The sequence below is a fragment of the Mesocricetus auratus genome, unplaced genomic scaffold, assembly GCF_017639785.1.
Source record: "Mesocricetus auratus isolate SY011 unplaced genomic scaffold, BCM_Maur_2.0 Super-Scaffold_15014, whole genome shotgun sequence".
Lineage (NCBI taxonomy): Eukaryota > Metazoa > Chordata > Mammalia > Rodentia > Cricetidae > Mesocricetus > Mesocricetus auratus.
Genome location: NW_024429186.1, coordinates 20,316,752 through 20,337,539, shown reverse-complemented (window position 1 = coordinate 20,337,539; position 20,788 = coordinate 20,316,752). Strand labels below are relative to the sequence as shown.

At 43.1% G+C, this 20,788-nt stretch overlaps 1 protein-coding gene across 2 annotated transcripts in view; it reads right to left on the bottom strand.

Moving 5' to 3' along the window:
• Window positions 1-2,186: 2,186 nt before the first annotated feature.
• Kcnk10 (potassium two pore domain channel subfamily K member 10) overlaps window positions 2,187-20,788 on the bottom strand; it is a 127,438-nt gene continuing 108,836 nt past the window's right edge. For both annotated transcript variants that reach the window (XM_040742659.1, XM_005068425.4), the window contains exons 5-7: window positions 13,477-13,663; window positions 9,351-9,493; window positions 2,187-7,971 (exon numbers count right to left, since the gene is read on the bottom strand). In XM_040742659.1, coding sequence (XP_040598593.1) covers window positions 7,351-7,971; window positions 9,351-9,493; window positions 13,477-13,663 — 951 coding nt within the window. In that variant the 3' untranslated portion in view covers window positions 2,187-7,350. The remainder of the gene's footprint in view (window positions 7,972-9,350; window positions 9,494-13,476; window positions 13,664-20,788) is intronic.

Sequence of the window (20,788 nt, the reverse complement as noted above, 5' to 3'; positions counted from 1 at the left end):
ACAGGAGAAAGAGGGCGCTCTCTAGGAACTGTCAATATATGAGGGGAAAGAATGAATATAGGAAGGCTGATGTGGCCTAAGCATGGCCAGGAGGCTGTCTGAAGTTTTTTTAGGAGTACCAGAGAAGCGTCTAGAAAGTATTAACTAGCTACACAGTAGCCAAGAAACAGCCTTGAGAGCAGCAGCTGGGGAAAGCTGGAAGTACAGTTCTGTGGCCACAGCTGTGGTCCATTACCAGGAGGGCAATCAGGAAGCCCTTTTGAATAGAACTATTATATCTGGTACCTTTTATACTCTAAGAAATGCAGACCCATTGGCTGTCATTTTGGAAAGCGACGATACTCCTTAAAAGGTATCAGATCCACTTGCCTGTGTGCCGAGACTCAGTTGTAGATAGTGTACTCTCGTGGGCGGGCGGGAGGGGGAGAATGAGAACAAAAAAAAAGAGGCAAATGCTGTCTTTGTACTATGCTGGAAATGGTTCAGACCTCATGGAGCCCCTGAAGGCATCTCAAGGACATACAAGGGTCACTGCAACATTTTTAGAATCAGTCACTACCTGGGAGTATAATCTTAGTATGGACTCTAAGAGCACAGCCAGGTTAACAGGGTTGGGAAGGGAATTTGTGGTTGGTGACCACAAGGTCCTCAAGCACAGGCATGAGCTGTGACCACAGATATCCCCAGGGAGTATAATCTCTTATTGCCTGGCTACATATAATGTCCAGTTCTTTTTATAATAATACTGGCTTTGAAATGGGCATTGCCAGTATCCAACAATCTAAATGAGAGCTGCCCTTCAAGAGAGTCACCTTTCCAGTCTAATTATTTCAGCTACTATGTGTGACTAAAAATTCAGAATTTTTTAAAAGTCTTGTTATAGATGAACTTGGTTTTCCTAAAGTTTACTCAAATGATACTAAGGAGTTTGTGGGGGGTGGGTAAATAACTCGAACCACCGGTTTTGACTCCAGGTGGTCTTCCAGTTTGTGACAATTTAAATCCTCTTTGAAGGATGAAAATGTGCTCGGTCTGCAATCAAACAGGCCCACTCACTTTTTTCAGTATTGTATTCAGTATCTTGCTCCTGCAGAAGACAAGAAGGTCAGACACAGGCCCTGGCATAAGAGCTTATTACCCAGTAAAACAGGCATGGGAAACATAAGTGAAAACCCAGTCTAGCAAGCAGCATAGTTGGGGAAAGGTCAAGTTGGGCTGAAGGCAAGTAACTTGCTCTAAGGGATGGGGAAAGTTAAGAAAGGACTTCTTGGGGATACCTCTTCTACTTCACTCCAAAGAACTCCACTCTTCCCGACAAGAGTGGAATGGGACACATGTGAAGATGATTCCTACAAGGGCCCCAGGTACAAAGACTTAGAGGAAGAAGAGCAGGCCATTTGATGATCTCGAATTCAAAATGGAGGTGGAAGAGCTTGATTTATCATGAGACATGACATAAAGCAGGGCCTGGTGGACCATATTATTGCATTTTATCCCGAAGGCCAAGAAAATCCACTGGCCTATTTGTAGTTTCAAACAATCTTGGTGAACTCCTAGCATGTGTGAGAGAGACTCAGGCTGATTGAGCTGGTTAGAGGTTTTTCCTTCTATTCTCTCAGAGCCTCAAAGAGGTCGCCTACAAAATGATGAGACTTTTTTCATCCAGAAGGTGAAGTGAGATGCTTGTCAACTGCTAGTAGACTACCTAGTACATAATAGGTGCCCAGAATTGGTTGCCTTTTATTGTCCCCCATCATGGAAGACACAGGCAGCAAGATCATATCAACATATCTTGAAACATCTGAGCCAGAGAAGCTGTACTTTATAGAGTGGCAGGCCTATTACAGTGCCCAAATTTAGTTTCTCACACAGAAAGTGTGGTTTGTCGTGCCACCCAACCCTAGCAACATGCAACTGAGATAAGCTAAAAATAAAAATAAAATTGAATGTAAGTGCACAGCCAAAATGCTGACTTACTAAAGATTCCCTTTCCTTGAGGGATTCCTGACTCCTCCTCAAGACAGTAGGTTCCCCCAACTCTGTACTCATGAACACAGTGCAATATGCTGATGAATGAGTGGAAGCCAGGAGAGGAGCCTCCCCTATGGTCCTGAGCAGGGTGCCCAATCCAGCCACTATGAACTGCACAGATCCCATAACAGAAAGAAAACAGAACAGATGTCAGATTGGATCCTCAGGAAGATCTTTGTTGCAATGTTCTCCACCATTGGGAAAAAAAATATTACATCAAGACAATAGCAGCACAGCTTATTGAAATGTTACAAGCAAATTCCCACTTCTCCTACGAACAATATGAAATGCCCCCCAAACACATCATTAACTGTAAAATGCCTTTTTCTTAAAAATAAATAAAAGCACCATGAAGTCCTACAAAGAGAAAAATAGGTAAAACATCTCCACACATGGGTTTATTGTCTGCCATCACTGGGTCCCTTGCCTGAGCTCTGGACAGAAAAGGGATGAAAAGGTTAGCACACAGGGTGGTTTGCATATCACTTCTAGTCCTGGCTGCAGCTTTGCCCTTCTAACTAGAGCCCTAGCCACACGGAACAGGCCATGCAGCAGTCTCTGTGGCACAAGTCTACCGAGTTAATGAACTGGAAGTCTTCAAAGGGGTTTCTTTTTAACGCATGGGAAACTGTTTTCACTTAAAGACAGAGAACAAAAGGGGGTCCCCAATCTCAGGCATTTGTAAACACTTCTCACTTCTCCATACCACTAAGCTGGTGTCATATGACACAGAAATGAAAGGACCATGGAAGAGGGTAGTGAAGTGTAACATAGCTATTCTTTGAGGCCATTATTAAGTAGTTCTTATGCTGTATCAGAAGAACCTTCCCATGTCCACTCAGTCACTGTCTTTGCACACAGATGTATCCTAATGGTGAGAAAGGCTGCCAGACAGGAAGCACTGGCAAAACGCAGAAGGCCAAGCTGCAGAAGGCAGTGGGACTCGTTTTCTTTTATAGAGAGGCTCCGCAAGCTTGCTTTGCTTCATTTCCTTTTGGAGTCTTTGCGCTGATACTAGAACCATTCTGCACACGGGATGGCTCACGTTCTATCCCATGACTACCTCAATCAGAACCCTGGCACACATTTTCACTAATCCCCCAGACCAAGCATACAAATAGATAAGCAGCTTTGACTTCCCCAAGAAATAACACCTCAGAAAGGGGAAGAGGGGTAGTTTTCTAGCACAACTAGAACATGAAGTTGTCCCCGTAGAACCCAAAGAGTCATTTCCTACATGCATGTGTGTCTTTGTGTACTGGAAGAAGAGAGAAGGACAGGAATTCACAACTCAATCAAAGGGAGTTTTAGGACAACTGAGTGCAAATAGCAATGGTTTACAAATCATTGACTAGTCTTAATACCATTGCCCTGCCCCACCCCACCCCACCCAAAAAATAAAAACCTTTCATCCCGTGATCTGCCAGGTGAAGGAGTGCTATACTAGATCAGTGGACAGAGCCTATATGGGACATGATCCTAATTTGGACACTAGTCTCTCAAATACATATGGTCTCCACCAACCATGCAGGAAACAAACCGAGGATGGGATGGGGCCATTAGTCAATCCTCAGAAATTCAACTTAACTTATTTTCTGATTAAATTAACTCATGGAGTGGGAAGTGTTCTCTCTGAGCACTATACAACTGGGGAAAGGTTTGGTAATAATCTGTGCTTGATCCTCTTGGTGTGCAGGTGAGGTACACTGTGAGGAAGTGTGCCTGCCCGTGAGCATAGGCTGTAATGGGGGGAGAACACAAGCAGTACTTTCAGATACCTGAATTGTAGGTCAGTGACCCCTTTCACACCACACATGCCACACACATGCACACTAGACAACCCTATACCAAAACTAACAAACAGCCAGAGTGAATCATATGAAGTTAGGACTGGGTTTATAATCAAGTCTCTCCAAGCTGTCCTTTGGCTCCCACCAGTAAACCTCCAGATGAGAGAACAATTATGTACCCAGCCACCAAATGAAGCAAAAAACTGCCCACTGAAGACACCAAACACGTGCCCTTCCCAAGTGTAACATCCTTGCATTTATTCTGGGTTTAAGAGGGGCAGGGGTACTGATGGGAAGGAGAGGGGCTAGGCTGATGTTTGTATGTAACACACAGAAGCTGTCTTATCACATGTTATTTGTCCCCCACCTTTACAGGGGTAACATCAAAACCACCAATATAGGCTTAGCATGTACACACGATGAGAAATCTCTCGACCCCCTTCAGCTTCTCCTTTGGAGAGTACTTCACAGTTTTTGGAACACTTTGTCCACATACACTCTTGTCACAGAGGGTACTCTCTGTCATCATTTAGAACCTGTATCCAACACTCAGGAGATGGGTTGCACACTCTCAATCCAAGATTATGTTTGATTCTCAGTACTACTGCGGTTTGATTCTCTTGAATACAACTACGCACACACCCAACTGGGGCACCTGTTCCATTTGGCTGATCACATATCACAGACCTCTGAGCTGTCTAATTCCTGCTGCCTGAAGAATTCCTGCAAGAAAATCAAGTAAAGTGCAAAAGAGTGCTTTTGAGGGGCGTTTGTAGCAATGGAGAAAAGGTGCTGTCCATGGCCTCCCCAAGTCAAGAGCATACAGCGGGTATCTTCGAGGGCAACCTTTTAGGGCAGGTTTACCCCCAAAACTCTGTGCCCTCATAGGGGTAAAAATGCCTGTCTTCTCCTCACCTCTGTCAACTGTGCTCATGAAATTTGTAAGGTGTGTGCATGTGCACACTGCAACACACACAACCGCACACATGTACATGCTCTCTCTCATTCACAAGGGCACACCATGTGGACACTGCAGCAACACTAAGATTGGGCTCCACCACCTTCCTGCTGTGCACTACTGGCAAGTTGCTTAGCCTCCCTGAGTCTCTGCATCCTCGTCTCTACAAAGGGTGTGAGAATGCTTCCCATAGGACACGGTGAGGTTTCAGTGAGAGCCATAGAACGTACCCATCCAGTGTCAAGCCCATGAAAGGCACACCAAACAAATGACAGGGGTGCTTCTCCATCAGATATAGATCCAGTGCCTGCAGCTTTAACACAGTCGTAAAGACATACCAAGGTACCATATAGTGGAAACCTAAATGAATGAGATCCACGTGCAGTGTCATTGGGAAACTTGTCAGAACAAGAGAAATCCCACTTATCTGTTCTTTAACACAATGAGTCAGTCTGGACCCTTGCCATAATGAAAGCCCAGCACCCACACCTGTATAAGTCTCATATCCTAGAGTCTACGCCGTACTATGCAGAACACCAGTGTTATCCCAGACAAGAGTTATCCCAGACAAAGTCTTGACAGAAAAAGCCTCACCATAGTGATTCTTATTTGACTTCTCAGATCTCTAACAAGATCCTGAAGGTTTGGGATCTGGGAAACAGGGGCTTCTGTGCTCCAAGAAGGGGCAGCTATAAGCAGTGCATTTGGGGGAAAATAGACAGGGGTGATGGGTCTTCCATGGTACCAGTGGTCAAGGAGAGGCAATGGGCATAATTCCCCCTCAGAGTTAGAAAATGATGGATGGATTCTGGAAGTATCCACTTGTGCTATGATCTTTCGTTAAATATGCTCTGTGAATTAGTTATAGAAAAATCCATAAAATACCAAAGGTGGTGCTGCATAGCCAGCAATTTTCTCATAATTTTAGAATCCAAATGTTTAAGTGCAGGGGCCCAGATCACTAGCTAGCTGAACCAACATGTTACCAAATCTGATTAAAGCTGAAGCATACACAGGTGAGCCGAAAGCCTGCTATGAATTTCACCTTTCTGATGAAAATCCTTTTTAAAAGATCATTCTCCCCAAACCTACAATTGGACCTTTCCTGCAGTGTTCCTTCACTGAGCATTGTAACCCGATAAACAGTCACTGATTACATGCTGATCGTTATTTGCCTAGAAACAATGATAGGGGAGTAGTTACCATTTGAGTAATAGCAGGTGTGAGATGAACAGATGAGGGAGGGTTTGTCCCCATAATAAAGGCATAAAGAAACAAACATAAAGTGAAATTGACAATGGCGTGATGAAACGCAAGAATGAAGTGAAAATCTTTGAAATACTCCTTTTCAGTATTACTCTTTAAATGGGATTAATGCACTTAAGCTGCAAACAACTTAAACCATTTCAATCTTAATATACAAGAGCTGAGTGAGAGATTCATTTTCCTTTTATATGGAAATAGCAAGATTGAGTCTCATAGCTTTGTCTACTCTAAGACACCCAAAAGGACAAAAAGCCCTGAGATGGAAAGATGCCATAGTCCTCCTTGGTGTGTCTCACAAACACAAGATGTCTATTCTTATTTTTATTTAAAAAAATTAGGATCAGCTGGACAGAACAGCAAGCCACTGGCATCATGCAAAGGCAATAATTTTGGTATTTCCTCCCTCCTATCAAAACAAGTTATAATTAAAGTTCCTGTAGAAAAGTGAGTATGAATGTTCCAAAATCAGTTTATCTTCACCCACTGAAGAAAATGCAAGATTTGCCTTCCAACCAGGTAGTGGCTAAGGTGGTGTTTTCACCAACGCTTGCAAGCCTACATGGATTACCCATCCTACCAAAAGGACAAAATTCAGTGGGCTTCTATCATTGGTTAAGGAGCTGCCCACAGTGGGATGTGTCTGATTTTTTTTTAAATGAGAAAAGCAATTGCACCCTACAAAATGTGTGCTCTGATCAGCTTCCAAAAATTCCAGGTACTCTTGGGTCCCAAGGACAATCATCTGGAGTAGATGTTCTGCACTATGGCCTGTCGAAATTCAAGCTGAGGACATGCCAAAAGGCCCAATGAAACCCTAGCTGAAGTTACCAGGTCACCTGCACACAGCTGCCCATTTTGTGTATAACCTATCACTAAAGGTAGGTTCAGGAATGGAGGCTGCATTCAAAAGACAAACCTGTCCTCTCAGAGGCTAGTCTAAGGAACAGCTGCCCTTGTCTGTCTATGTGCCACGTCAGAGTGGTGTTCTGTGAGGGCTATAGCATTGCCCCTGGAACTCCCCTCAAGGGGACAGCCTATACTTGCTTTGTATGCAAACGCTCCCCATGTGTCCTGCCACCACTATCTGAAATGAAGCTCTTGTCTGATCCCTTTTGGCAGAGCAAGCTTTCAGTTGTGTATGGCACAGTGAAATATATTCTTCAATGTTATGTAATTTTGGACTAACAAGTCTGTTTAAGGCACGTGTCTCAGTGTGAATAATTTTTTTAAAAAGGAAAAAGAAAAACCAAACAAAACAAACAAAAAACAAGACAACACTTAGTCCAACTCTAGTGTCTATAACATTTAGTTTCTGTCTTCAAGTAATGAGTTGTTCTCCAGCCCCTGGTCTTTGGTGTCTGTGGGTATCATTCCATTCTCCATCTCAGCTTGCTGCTGTATACATTCTGTCAGCATGGCTGTGCTGGAGTTGTCTGAGTTACACATCTTTTCCGTCTCCTCCTCTTTCTTCTCTTCATCCAGAGAGTAATTCCGGAAGGTTTTGTAGATTTTCTGAACATCCTCGGGTAAGGTCTTTTTGAGATCTTTGTTTTTCCTCTTGGTGAGTTTGGAGGTGGACCCAAACTTGTTGATGATGTTGTCCTCAGAAGCGCCTTGCCCATGTTTATTGAGCTGTTCTGACCCCTTAAGGCGCAGGTTGTTGGGTCGGTTGTTGATACTTTCCTGGGATGAGGCCTTGAAACGGCCTGTATCCAAGGCTGCAAAGACAGACCGCTTCTCTGGGGATAACATGTCCAGGGAGTGGGCCCTCTGGTCCAAGCCCAGCCTCCGGCGCTCCATACTGCGGATGGTGGCTGCTCGCTGTAGCTTATCATGGATCTCAACGCTGAGCCGCCTTCTTGTCTCCCGGAACTCAGCGGTTACATTAGCTTTCCATTCGGCTGCATGGGCTTTGATCTCACCCACCTGGACAGGACAGAAGAGCACAAATGAACTAAGAAATCGCTCTCACCTCAAACTTCTCAAAATCCCACAGCCCTCACGAATCCCAGGAGTGAGGCTGTCTTTGGGGGAGACCAAGGAATGATGGTCTCCTAGGAAAAGAGAGAAGCACTACATCGGTTTCTCTGCTACTTCCTGCCATCCCATGTCAGGACTGGCTAGTGACTTACTAATGGAGTAAGAAGAGTGCGGAAGCACTAGAGGCTGGAAAATTGTGACTGAATAGAGGTGAAAAGCATCTGGAGGAGAGATCAGGATTTTGGTTCTACTTGTTCTCTCCCTCCCTCTGTCTGCCTCCCTCCCTCCTCCTCTCTCCCTGTCCACAATCGTATGGTCCCATTTTTTTAATCTGTCTCATGGATCATCTATCATAACATTAAAGACCACACCCAACTCAATCTTGGCCATAAAGTCAGTGCTCAGCAAATCTTTGATCTTTCCTGCCTTCCCAATACTTCTGTCTAGGTAAGATTACCAACCTGTCCCACCTTCCTAAATACCAAACAATGGGGATAGAACTCAGTGGTAGAGCACCTGCCTAGCATGTACAAGGTGCCAGCATTCAATTCCTGGGGGTACTAGGAAAGAAAAAAATTCCTGTGTCCCAGGAAATCCCCTAAGTCCTGGGCAAACTGTGATGGATGGTTAGTCATCCTCTACCAGAGTCATGCTATGAACTATGGGACTTGTCCTGACTGAGGAGGCCCCTCCAAGGGACTTAATGAACATATTTCCCTGGTTTAGGTGCAGGAAAAGGTCATTTGCCACCAAAGCCTTCCTATAATACTTCCTTAGAAGAAGCAATTAAATAATTTCATGGTTGGGGGGTTCCTCACAACATGAGGAACTGTATTAAAGGGTCACAGCATTAGGAAGATTGAGAATCAGGGGTATAGAGTTTCATATAAACTTCTCGAAGGAGTAAAGACTGTAGGTACCTGCCAACAGGAATAAAATCTGAGAATATGACTATGGGAGGACACGGTGACCTTCACCTTGTGTCCAATGTGCCAACTCCATGCTAATCCTGAGACCTGGAGGGCAGGCCAACTTCCCCAGGCTCCCTCCAAGTCCACAGAGACTCCCATGTGTTTGCCAACACAGGCAACTGTATTCTTTCCATAGCAACCATCCACCATCTCTCGGCATTTCCAATTTTCCCTTTATATTTTTAAGCAGTTATTTACTAAATGATCTAGAAACAGCTACTTCGACTCAGTGTTGCTTCTAAATAGATAGAAAAGGAAGCCATATAACCCCTCCATGGAATCAGAAACTGACATTTCTCAACAAGGGTTAATGGGATGTCAGGGACATTCTTGGGGTCAGGAAGGAGTCCTTACTTCTTCTTTTGTCTTTTTGGATAAAACCCGAAGCCAGTCTCCGATCATACTGAGGACAGCTGCAAAGTAGGCAAGGCCAACAAGGATCCAAAACCACACCAGCGGCTTATACCACTCTCTGTAATTGATGCCAGCATTTCCCCCTGAAAAAAACCAAGTGGTACTTTTAATTTGGCCAGCAGTTGGCATTCACCCAGCTCACTCCATAGAGGAAAATATCACTCCATAGTCCAGTTATAGGCCATTAGGTTTGCAGGATACAAAACACAACAAAAGCTGGAGTCTTGCTTGTAGTTTAATGTCTTTGATTCTTAGCCACTAAAGATAAACCTCAATTCTATAACAGAAAAATGTCAGAGGCCACCTCGAGTTATCTAGTCTCACTGACAAAGAATTGGTTTCACAGGAAAAGTATCTCAGATGTCAGCCCACCTGTCCTTTTGTTTTTCCCAAACTTCTCTGAATTTACCTTAACTCAGGCTCAATACCATGAGGGTTCAGCATAGTAGTACATACACTCATGAAGCAAAGACAGGAGGATCCACTGTAAGTTCAAGGCCAGCCTGGGATATACAATGAGTTCCAGGTGAGCCATAGCTACATAATGAGAACTTGACTCTGAAAAGGAGAGAGGGAGCTGGGCGGGGGAAGAAGACAGAGCGGGAGGAAGCAAGAGGTGCAGAAGGGGGAGAGAAGAGAAAAGAGAGAGAAGCCAGAAGAGGAGGCTAGAGGGAAAGGATGGGGGCAAAGGATGGGGGGGAAGAACGAGGAAAGGAAAAGGAAGAGGAAAAGAAAGGGGAGAAAGAATGTGTGTGTGTGTGTGTGTGTGTGTGTGTGTGTGTGTGTGTGTGTGTGTGTGCATACATATCAAACCATGTCAAATGATTTCAAATACTTGGAACACTTTCCTTCTAAATTTTACATTCATTGACGAAGACGTGAGTGGGCATGCAGAAGTAAAATTGGGTGTAACAACATTATTGAGACTTTGATCCATGAAATAGAGATTTGATGCTAAGAGAGGGATGGTGTTTACATAATGTTCATCCCGGGGTCAATTAGGCCAGGCAATTAGAATCACCACCTCCTATAGCTAAACAGTACCTGTGAGACCAACGAGTTCAATCCCATCATCTTATAAATAAAGATTACAGGGGGGGAAAATCCATCAAACTAAATTGGCTAGTAACCTAATGGTATTGACTAGTTATTCCACAGAGAGAAATGGTCATTTATTCCAAATAATTAGCCTACTTATTCTAACCTCCCTGCTAGCACTGCTGAGAACACCAGTCACTCAGAGAGCTCTCAGGGTGCCTCCAAGACAACAGCTCATGTGGATAATATACCAGCAGTTGGGACGCTGGGCGATAAAAGATTTCTAGCCTTTTCCACCAGGTTGTGGTTGTCACTATGTGTGGCATCCCCGAGGCTGTGCTGACTCTACTGTGTCAAGAATACTCTGAAAACTCAAACTCTGGTGGACACCCACTGGGACCGATGACCCTTAGTAAATTCAAACCTACTCTTCCACACAACCCATGAATTCTACTGCAACAGGAATGGGCCTGAGTTATGGCTCAGGGGCTGAGAGTATTTGCTACTATTGCAAAGGACCCACAAGGTGGCTGATGACCATCTGTAAGTCATACTCCGGGGGATCCTATGCCTTCTTATGTACAGGGAAAACATTCATATGATAAAAATATAAATAAGGGGGGTATGGGTGAATTCCAAGCACTGGCAGAAGGTTCTGAGGTGTCAGGTGTCTCTTTGCTTTGGTTCTGGTGCCTTCGTTTTCTCCCCTGTAGCCAGCCTCCTTCAGTATTAGCGGTCATCTTTGTGTGCTAGACTCATTTCCTTAAGTGTTGTTTCCCCTTTGGGCTAAGTAAATGTTTACCTTTGCAAGTCACTAGAACCCAGCCAAGACTGTCACTGGGGCATGTGCTAACCAACAATACAGAGCGCAGCCTTTCATCAGCCATGGCCGGAATTGCAAGTTCTGTGTACACTCCCACTCAGGGTTGGGAAATACTGTCATGTCATTAGGCTGTCCCAAAGTGGGTCAGCTGTAAAATAAAGCAGCAACCAATCGTGAGTAGCTCATTCCCCATTGTATTTCTAGTAGAGCTGCTATCTAATAAGATCACGGTGACTGTTAACTCTTGGTCCTGTACATTATTTGAACAGTCCAGCAGCCCTCCCTGTCAGAGTATTGGCCTTCCGTATCTACAAGCTGTCTGGGTGGATTCAATGAACCAGAGGTGGACCAAGAATATCAAAAAATGTATTATGTCAGTACTAGACATGTGCATGACTTTTTATTCTCAGCACTCCCTAAACAATACAGTATGATGACTTTTTGTATAACATTTACATTGCATTAAGTATTATAAGTAATCTACACACAGATGGTTTAACATGCACAGGAGGGTACACACAAATTCTGCGTTAAAGTTACATTGCTTTTTATGAGGGGCTTGAGCATCTGTTGATTTTAATATCTACATGGTTCCCGAAGCCAATTCTCTGGAGGTTACCAAGAGCAATTTAGTAATAAATGCACTGACAAACTCCCACTGAGTGCATTTCCCATCAGTATTCCCATCAACCAACAGGTTGATCTGTGTGAGCTCCGGAACCTGGATTTTGGGAGAGATTGGTTTAGGGGCTAGAGAAACATCTCATCAATTTCAAGAATATTTGTTTGCACAATCATGAGAACCAGAGTTTGGATTCCAGCATCTGCCTACCAAGCTGGACATCCCACACAGGTCTGTTATCCCACCTCCAATCATGACAGAGACAGAAAAAATACTGGGTTTTGATGGTTTCTGGTCCAAGCAAGAAAATATGAGCCTCAATATGTGCACCCTCACACACATGCATATGCTCACACAGATACACATACATACAAAGTATAAACAAAACAAGAACCTGATCCATTGCAGTCAGCATTATGCATGCTAAGAGACCCTAGTCTAGGGAGGTCTCTGGGTAAAGGAACAGTTCTGTAATCACTAGTAAGGAAGACCCACCCAAACAGTACAGGTCTGAGGACAGTGTAGATCACCCTCTCTGGAGTAATGGATGATAAAGGGCCAGGATGTACCAAGAGCCCAGTCCACAGTGGCTAGTAATAATAAATAAAAAGCATAAGGGGCTTGGAGTTTTTCCCTAAGCTCACAGACCACTCCCACTTTCAGGAGTGCTTGCTCTCAGTCAGCTGTTGGGAGAGGGGAATAAACACTTGGCCAGTTCTCACAGCCAGATCTCTGTCCTTTCTCCTGATTAACAGAGCTATTGGTTAGAGAGCAGGTTCTGTCACCAGTGTACAAATTATCCTTAGTCCTCAGGTCAGTGATGCTAGCACAGTCATCACAAAAACACTACCTCTTGCAAATGACCCTGTGAAGTGTTTAAAATTAATGTGAAGCAGCACTTTCTCCTCTGATGTCACCATCATCCGACTTTCCCCAGGGACTGTCTTCCATGGATGACACTACACGATGGCCTAAACAGGCTTATAGAGGCTTAAAGTTGCTCCTTTTGGCTCAGTTTCTTTCCTGAGCTTTAGGACTCCATCCAGGCCACTGTGGTTAGGTAGCAGAGACAGTGACTCTCACTTCAGTGTTAGGAGCTTTCCCTGTGGGTCTCTGCAGACCAAACTCTATGCTAATTGCTCCCAAGTCTGATATTTGCCTTTGGCTAATTATGCTCTTTATCAAGTTACTTGAGAAATCTTAATGCAGTTGAGAAGTCAAAGATTCCATGAGAAATTTACTTCACCCTTACATAATCCATGTAGTGAAGACAGTGGTAAGTAAGTTAGCATCCTAAAGAGGAGGGGTCTGGCTTTCTTTAACTTGATGCTGTTTATATCACACTGAGTTGACCAACACTGAGCCATTTTTGCTTGTCTCCTCTGGAAAATACTTATTACCATGATTTTGATTTTTTTTCTTCTCAAAGCTGGGTACCCAGACCAAAGGCCTTGGAATTGCTGGCCTGGCATGTTAGAACTGAGCTAAATCCCCAACCCCTAACGCTGTGGTTTTGAAAGGACACCAAACAGATTGTTTGCCCCACCAAGGCTCAAGTAACTGGGAATGCCCAGGTTTCTTACCTGCCACGAAATCACCAAAGCCTACTGTAGTCAGAGTGACCACCACAAAGTAAATGGACTCCAAGGCTGTCCACCCCTCGATGTATTTAAAAATGACAGCAGGGATCGTCACAAACACGATGCAGCCAGCCAAGATGAACAGAATAGTTGAGATGACTCGGATCTTGGTCTGACTCACTTGCTTTTTCTGGGAAGAGCAAAGGAATAAGAGGAATAGGCAAAGTCAGAGGCAGTATTCTAGATTCAGAAGACAGGTACTTGGAAAGGGATTGGATGTCTGTGGTTTTTAACTTTCCACCAGTCATGATTACCTGTGTAGAAATCTAATAACATCTTCAGATTCCTTGCAAGGGAATGCACACACAGACGTTTCTAGGTAGTCTATGAAGATTCACACTGGAAGTTGGAGCCTACTTGTGCTTGAAATATCTCCTGCATGGTTTTATTACCACAGTCCAATTCCTATCTGAGTCACTAGCATAATTGTAATTACTTCCCAAGAAGATCATGCTGACATCTTTCATGTGCTACTGATCTACTGGTATTCAGCACATTTCACACATTGGCATTGTCAAAAATAATAGATTGGGGGAGGGAGAAATGACATTGGCTTTCAAGAGGCAGTAGGATCGTCACCTGCATCCTTCATGCCTCCCAACAAACAAAAGGAGGGAAAACTAACAAAAAAGTATCCACCATCCCTCATTTGTGGCAGGCTCCAGTCAAGCTTTAGTATATCTCCTTCTCCACTGTGAAATGTGCATTTCTCTAAATACATGTTGAGTTGAGTTAGTGCTAAGGTTATCATGCATGTTGACCACATCACCATATATAATAGGAGATGAGTCAGAATGAAAGGTCCCTTTCTACAAGGTCAATAGGACCCTCTTATGCCCACTGCTAAGGGAGCCAGGGGGCAGTTAGGTAGTAAAAATGCATGAAGACTAGAGACTACATCAATATAAATGAACCTCACCAGCATCCTCCAAAGTGGACAAGTGTCATCCTTGGTAGGGCCCTCTGATGCACTGTAGTCTAACTAAATCTTCTCTGGACTCTGAGAACTAATACTAGAGAAAGTGACTCTACTAGAACTAATACTAGAGAAAATGGTCACTGAGGGACCATTTAATGGCATAAATATGTGAAATGAGTGCTTACCACCAGGCTGCATGGCCTGTCTACTACATTGCCTACGTTGGTTTTGGCAAATGTACACAGCACTTGGGGACAATGTAGGAAATCTGCTTCCCATTCATTGGTCCTGGTCTCTCTGAAGGCAAAGAATCTCAGAGCACAGAGAGGCCAATTGCATCCATATTCTTCATTTTACTGATATAAAACAGATACCAAGATGGGCCAGGGGATTTGCACAAAAATGATGCTGTTAATGAAGGTCAGAGCCAAGATTAGAATTCTGATGTAATTAACTCTCAGCCCAGTGCTTAATGATGGAAACAGCTCCCAGGTTATTCAACAATTGATCAGTTCAAAGAAAATTGCCAAATAAAGGTGACCCTCTCTAACACAAGACACCAGATGCAATCCTTTTGAAGAACAGGCTATCTTGTGTTGGTTATGGAAAGACCAGAGATGAAAAGTAGTCAGTGCATACAGTGTCTGAGAAAAGTTAAAGGAATACAAAGCAAGTCACTCCCTCCGATTACTATGAGGGCAGTTAGCATACAAAGAGGGAGAGGTGGAACAAGACAACAAACTTAACCTGTATGCCTGTCTCCACATCCTCAGGAAGGCCTTCTGAAAACAATTATTGATACTGATAGAGCATGACAAATGAAAATACCAATTTTTTCCTAGAAGTGCCATAGGAGAGGTTGGTTATTTGAGAACCACAGGGGACACTTTGCCTATTTCATGAATTACTGTGTTGAATGAGAGAGCTTTGAGGAGGGGCAGCTGTGCTCCTCTGACAATCCAGGAACTTACTCACCTGGTTTAGTTTGTAGACATGCGCAAAAAATTCAGAGTCCAAAAGGAGATTCCACCGCAGGTTATTATGTTCATCTAATTGCTGGCAAGGAGACTATCATCCCCCCTCAAATGTGTAATGAAATTAAAGTGAATTAAATGTTTGTGTGATACTTGTTAAGTCCTAAGGAGAATGTGAATATAACTCTCCTCTAAATGAGGATGTGATTGGCAAAGAAGGGTGGTGAATATGTGGGAAGCTGGAGATCTACCCACTCTCCTGAAATGGGCAGGAGTGAGTTTTCTTGACGGAGGAGAAGGCAAGTGTATAGCCAAGACTGGGTACTAGTGCTCTGATGTCATTGTCCATTAGAGGGTTCACTAGCCAGGTAAGCATTTCACCTTCTGCTTCCTGCCCACACTGAGTGTGTTTCTGGACTCCCAGGAATTGTGCTGAGAAAATATTTGGAACATCTAATTATTTGAGGAATTTGGAGGACTTAAGAAATGTTTTGCATGACTATGTGGAGATGCATGAAGTAATGCACATATCAGTGCTTGATCATAAAAATTAGATGTGAGCCCCAAGTTGTAGCAATATCTGTTATTCTGGGCATTTGTTTTGACTATCCTCTAGATAACAGCGAACAGACAACTTCCTTCTTTGAAAAGCAGATTTCACCATACATGGAGCCTCAGTCCATGTCATGTGTTGAGTTCCAGGCATTGACTCTACAAGAACACACTCTTACTGTAGAATGGTCATTAGGGAGAGTCTGGGGACAGACTACCTGAGCATTTCCTGTCCCTACTACTAAACAGCTGAGTGACCTCAGGCAAACTTCTCAACTTCACTAAAGTGGAAATAGGAAAGCCCACCTTTGTGGGGGTAGCTTAGAAGATGAAGTTTGTCTAAAGATCAGTGCAGGGTCTACCAAGTGCTCAAGTGGTTCTCAACCGGCACCTTTGGTGTGAAGGTTTTAAGTCTTTCCTTTAATGTAAGCAGTGCCAGACTTACTGCTTCTCTTTGCTGATGAGAAGTATCTCCTTCTAGCTTAAGATGATTTCCACTCAGGTTCAGGAGGTCACCAACCTTTGTCCCTCCCTGGACACATTACACCATATAATCATGACATTTTCAATTTGGGGAAAATCCTTCTCTTCCTTTGGTTCTTCTGTACCAACCCTATCTAATGCTCTTAGACACTCTCAGCTCACAACATTGGCAGGGTTTTTGTTGGGTTCCTTCTTTGGCTGGTTGCTTGGTTGGTTGGTTTAGTTAGGGTTTTTTTTTTCATTTGCCTTTCTGTTCATTTCCTGGTTCTCATCAACTTTCTGAAACTGCTAAGAGCTGGCATTAGCATTTGGGATGCTGCAAAAGAGAACTGAGAGGCCCGAGCTTCATCCTCTCTGTCCTCAAACCCTGTGTCTCATGCCACATACAGAGCAAAGCTATTTCCCTGATGCTGTCCCTAGGCAAAATCACATCACTTATGTACCAAAGGTTGTCTGTCTGGATGTGGTAGTTTGGAAGAAGTAACAAGGTCATTGTGTGTTTCTGACCCAGTCTTGTTTCCTCACTCTGTCAACTGGTTAGGACTGAAGACTTGGTCGTCAGCTCCTTCTACAGATATCATTACAAAATACTAAAAAACACTGTTATACAAAACTAGCTCTTGTATCCAGCTGACGCTAACTACAGAAACTCTTGCAAAACTCAAAATCTGTCTCCCTGTGTGTGCAGCTGTACATAAGCCTCATAATCAGGAGGAAGGGACCAGCTCAGAGATGGATGTGTGCATGCCGCTGTTTACTTATTTCAGACCTCAGGAGGCCAACCACATGTCCAATTACTGTGAACATAATCCCTTGCTTGTTTTTGTTTACAGAAACAATGTTATTTTAGAAAGCTTGCAGATATTTCTGTTCATTCGCTGGTTGTTTTTTCATTTGATTTTTACTCCTTTGCAGTAGTACCTGCTTTTCTTCTAGTCTTTATGTGATGTCTTAGAATTCTGACATACACTATCCAGATTGTTTTGTCTGCCTTGGAAGTATTTTTAGTGTGTGTTTTTAGCCAGGGCATTGGAGATTTTATTCAAAGACATTGCAACAAAATATGCTAGGAATAGGAGCTAGATTTGCAGAGCCCTCCTTTGTGGTATAGTTGGACTTTGTTGAAATTCAGATAAGTCACCATGGTAATACAGATGAACTGAGGATAATTTCTCCCAGTGGAAAGATAATGGGCACTATATTGCTGAAGGTTGGGTTTTATTTTCTTTTTATGGTTTTTTTGCCAAGATTTCTTCTAAGACATCTACTTATAACTAGTAGTTCATCATACCAAATAGCCACAAAGCATCAGCCACTCTATAACCTTAAAGAAAGCTTTTGAACACCATTGTCTATAATCTCCATGGCAGAGAGGATCTAAACACACATTAGTGCGATCATGTAGAAAAATCTCCATGGAGACCACATACACCCAAAGTTCAAATATACAGACGGACCAGCTGTATATCAATATCTAGATAGGTAGATAGATAAATATGAGTTACATCCAGCCTAACACATGGAATGGGTTGATCAACTCAGGACACTGAGGTTTTGACATGAAAAGTTTTTTGGTACATGAAATGGCACTATTTTTATCACTGGGGGCTAATGAAAACTTAATCTGTTATCAATAAAAATTTATGTTCATAAGTAATAATACTATTAACTTATTCCATGCCAGGAAGATGATTTTAATACATTTGTTGAGTCAACAAAAGTCATAGAAAAGATATCCCCATGGGCTTTTCAATAAGCTGTAGAGTTTCTGTTGTCTCCCATCATTAACATACAGTATTGTGACCTAAACATGTGCCAGCCATCTGAACAGTTTAGTGGTTGAACAAGAATGGTATCCAAATGCTGGAACCCAAAGGGAAATAATAAAATAATAAAACAAGTCTGCCCAGAGACTTCCAGGCTTTCTACCAATGTCATGGGTTTGAAATTAGTGCCATCAGATTTCTTTTTCTCAGAAATAAAATTCTGTAGGGTCCTCAACTCATATAGATTTCCAACAGATAGTCACCAAGGAGCTGGCTTTATCCAGGATGTTGACTCTATTGGCACCTCTATGAGTTTTGGGTCTCTGCTAAACTATCTGTGGTCTTAATGAACCTCACATGATCATTCATGTATCTTAATCTCTCTGGGTGGCTGTTAAAAGTGTTCTAATTTTCTTAGAGTAATCTTGCCCTGTCCTTCTGGAGACACACGGTTGCAGATTTGAATTCTGGTGACATTATCAAAGCAGTTGGAATGTCTCCTAACTCAGCTGCTTAGTTTGTAAAGGCATGTTAATCAGAATATCCCTTTCAAAATCGCTGGGCTTTAAATTTGTGGCAATGATATCGTTCATTTTCACACTCACTGACACTCCTTTCTGCCTTAGTTCAGAGGCTTGTTTTTAATGTAACTTCAGCGCTTCTCATTTATTTTTATCCTTTCCTTGCTCTAAAGTACACAGGAGAAGGTGGGGGGTTTTTTCTCAATGCATTTGTTACCTGGTATTTCCAAGAGAGGGCATCAACAACAGACCAAAGAAACAGTTCCATACATGTCTAACCTAGTTAACCAGCATGTTCACTGATGGTTTTTATCGGAATCTAGGTGAGGGATTACTTTTGGGACCATGAATTACTAAGAAGCACCCGCATCACCAAAAAACTCACCCCAGCATGGCTGACAGCTCAAGCTGCATCCCTAGAGCAGCCTACAGGATGCTCCTCCAATTGCAGATGCTCCTATAATCCTGTGGAGAATCTTGCAACTTTCAGGAGCTTCCTGTGCCTTCAAGTTTCCCCAACATCCTGACAGACTTCAATTACTTGGAGTCTTCGAAGCCTCCCTCTCCCTCCCATCAGGGAATGTTTCAATTCAGAGGAAATAGCTACACGTGTTCTTTTATTTAAAAAAATTTCCTCATCCTCTTCAGATAATATTTTCAGCATTGAATTTTCCCTGCTTGATTTCTGTGGGATTTAGTTATTTTATCTTATTTTTGCAATTCTAGTGTGGAACTGTTAGGCTTTCAGAGCTGTCCTTACATCTTTTCTGCATTATTTCTGTACCGCCTTTATTATTGGTTTACACCTCCTCCAAGGGGGCATCAAAGTTACAATCATCCTCTTTGAAGGACGTAGGACCTAGACCACCAGCACAGAACTTACCGGAAAGCTTACTCCATTTACTGATTGCACGTGTGTTTGCTTTTATATAAATTAAAGTCTGGCTATCTTCCATCTGTACTTCCTTTACAGTGGGACTACACATCCTTGCTTTTTCTGTCAAAAGTTGTACGGTAAGTTAGAAGTTTTGTTACCATGAGATATTCTCTACAAACACATAGGAGCTGGCAACCGTGACATTTGAATCTGCACCGTGTTCTAGCAGAATAGATAGATATTCTCCTTGCTGATGTATAGCCTAAATGGAAGCAATGTTGTAAACTGTAGCATCCATGCAGCACACGTGTACTATGGAAGGTACCTGTTCTAGGTGTCTATAAAGCATAATGCAGAAGAGTCCTTTCTTCATCCTGACCATTTCACTTCAAGGGCAACCATCCTCCTCCTCCCCTTGCAGAGGACCACCAGCTGGCAGACTGGCCTTCCCAAACACTGCTTCTTTATGCTGGGATATCAAACACAGATCCTACAGAGGTCCACGTCTCAGCTTCCTTTTTCTTTACTTCCTTCATATACAAGGCAGCACCCTGATCATGGTCTCTTTTTTGCTTAATAGGAAAGTGTGGGCCTTCAGATTTGACACTTTTTTTCTTGTGAATCAGTCCAGAGCAGCAGCATAGTAAGGACTTTCTTCTAAGCCCCACCCACTGCTTTTGTGCCTCTTCCTTTTTTTCTGACTTTGGCTATGTTCTGAGAGCAGATCACCGCTTTTGAGGGATGAAGCTAGAAATTCTCAGTGTGGCCTTCTTCTCTGAATAAGATGACTCAAGGACTTGTAAACACACTCAAGACTGCCCCGTGTTGATAGCAGCGGCCTGAGGTTCTAGACAGGGTACCCGACACCCCAAGTCACCTGCTGGAGTCCCAGTGGCCCAGGCTGGGGTTACAGTAGAAGGAAGAAAGAGAAAAGAAAGGCCAGTGGAGGAAGGGGGAGCAGGAGTGGTGATGGGGCACACTCAGGCAGGGGACAGTACAGTTGGGCTTCCAGAAAGTCTTTAATTGCAATTTTCAAAAGTTAGTGTCTTAATAACCTTTGGAAATAAATGGCTATTGGAATGGATGGTCTGCATTGGAAAGTCATTCTTTTTCAAAACCTAATTATAAGAACCTCTTATATACCCTGGGCTGTTCTAGTTGTG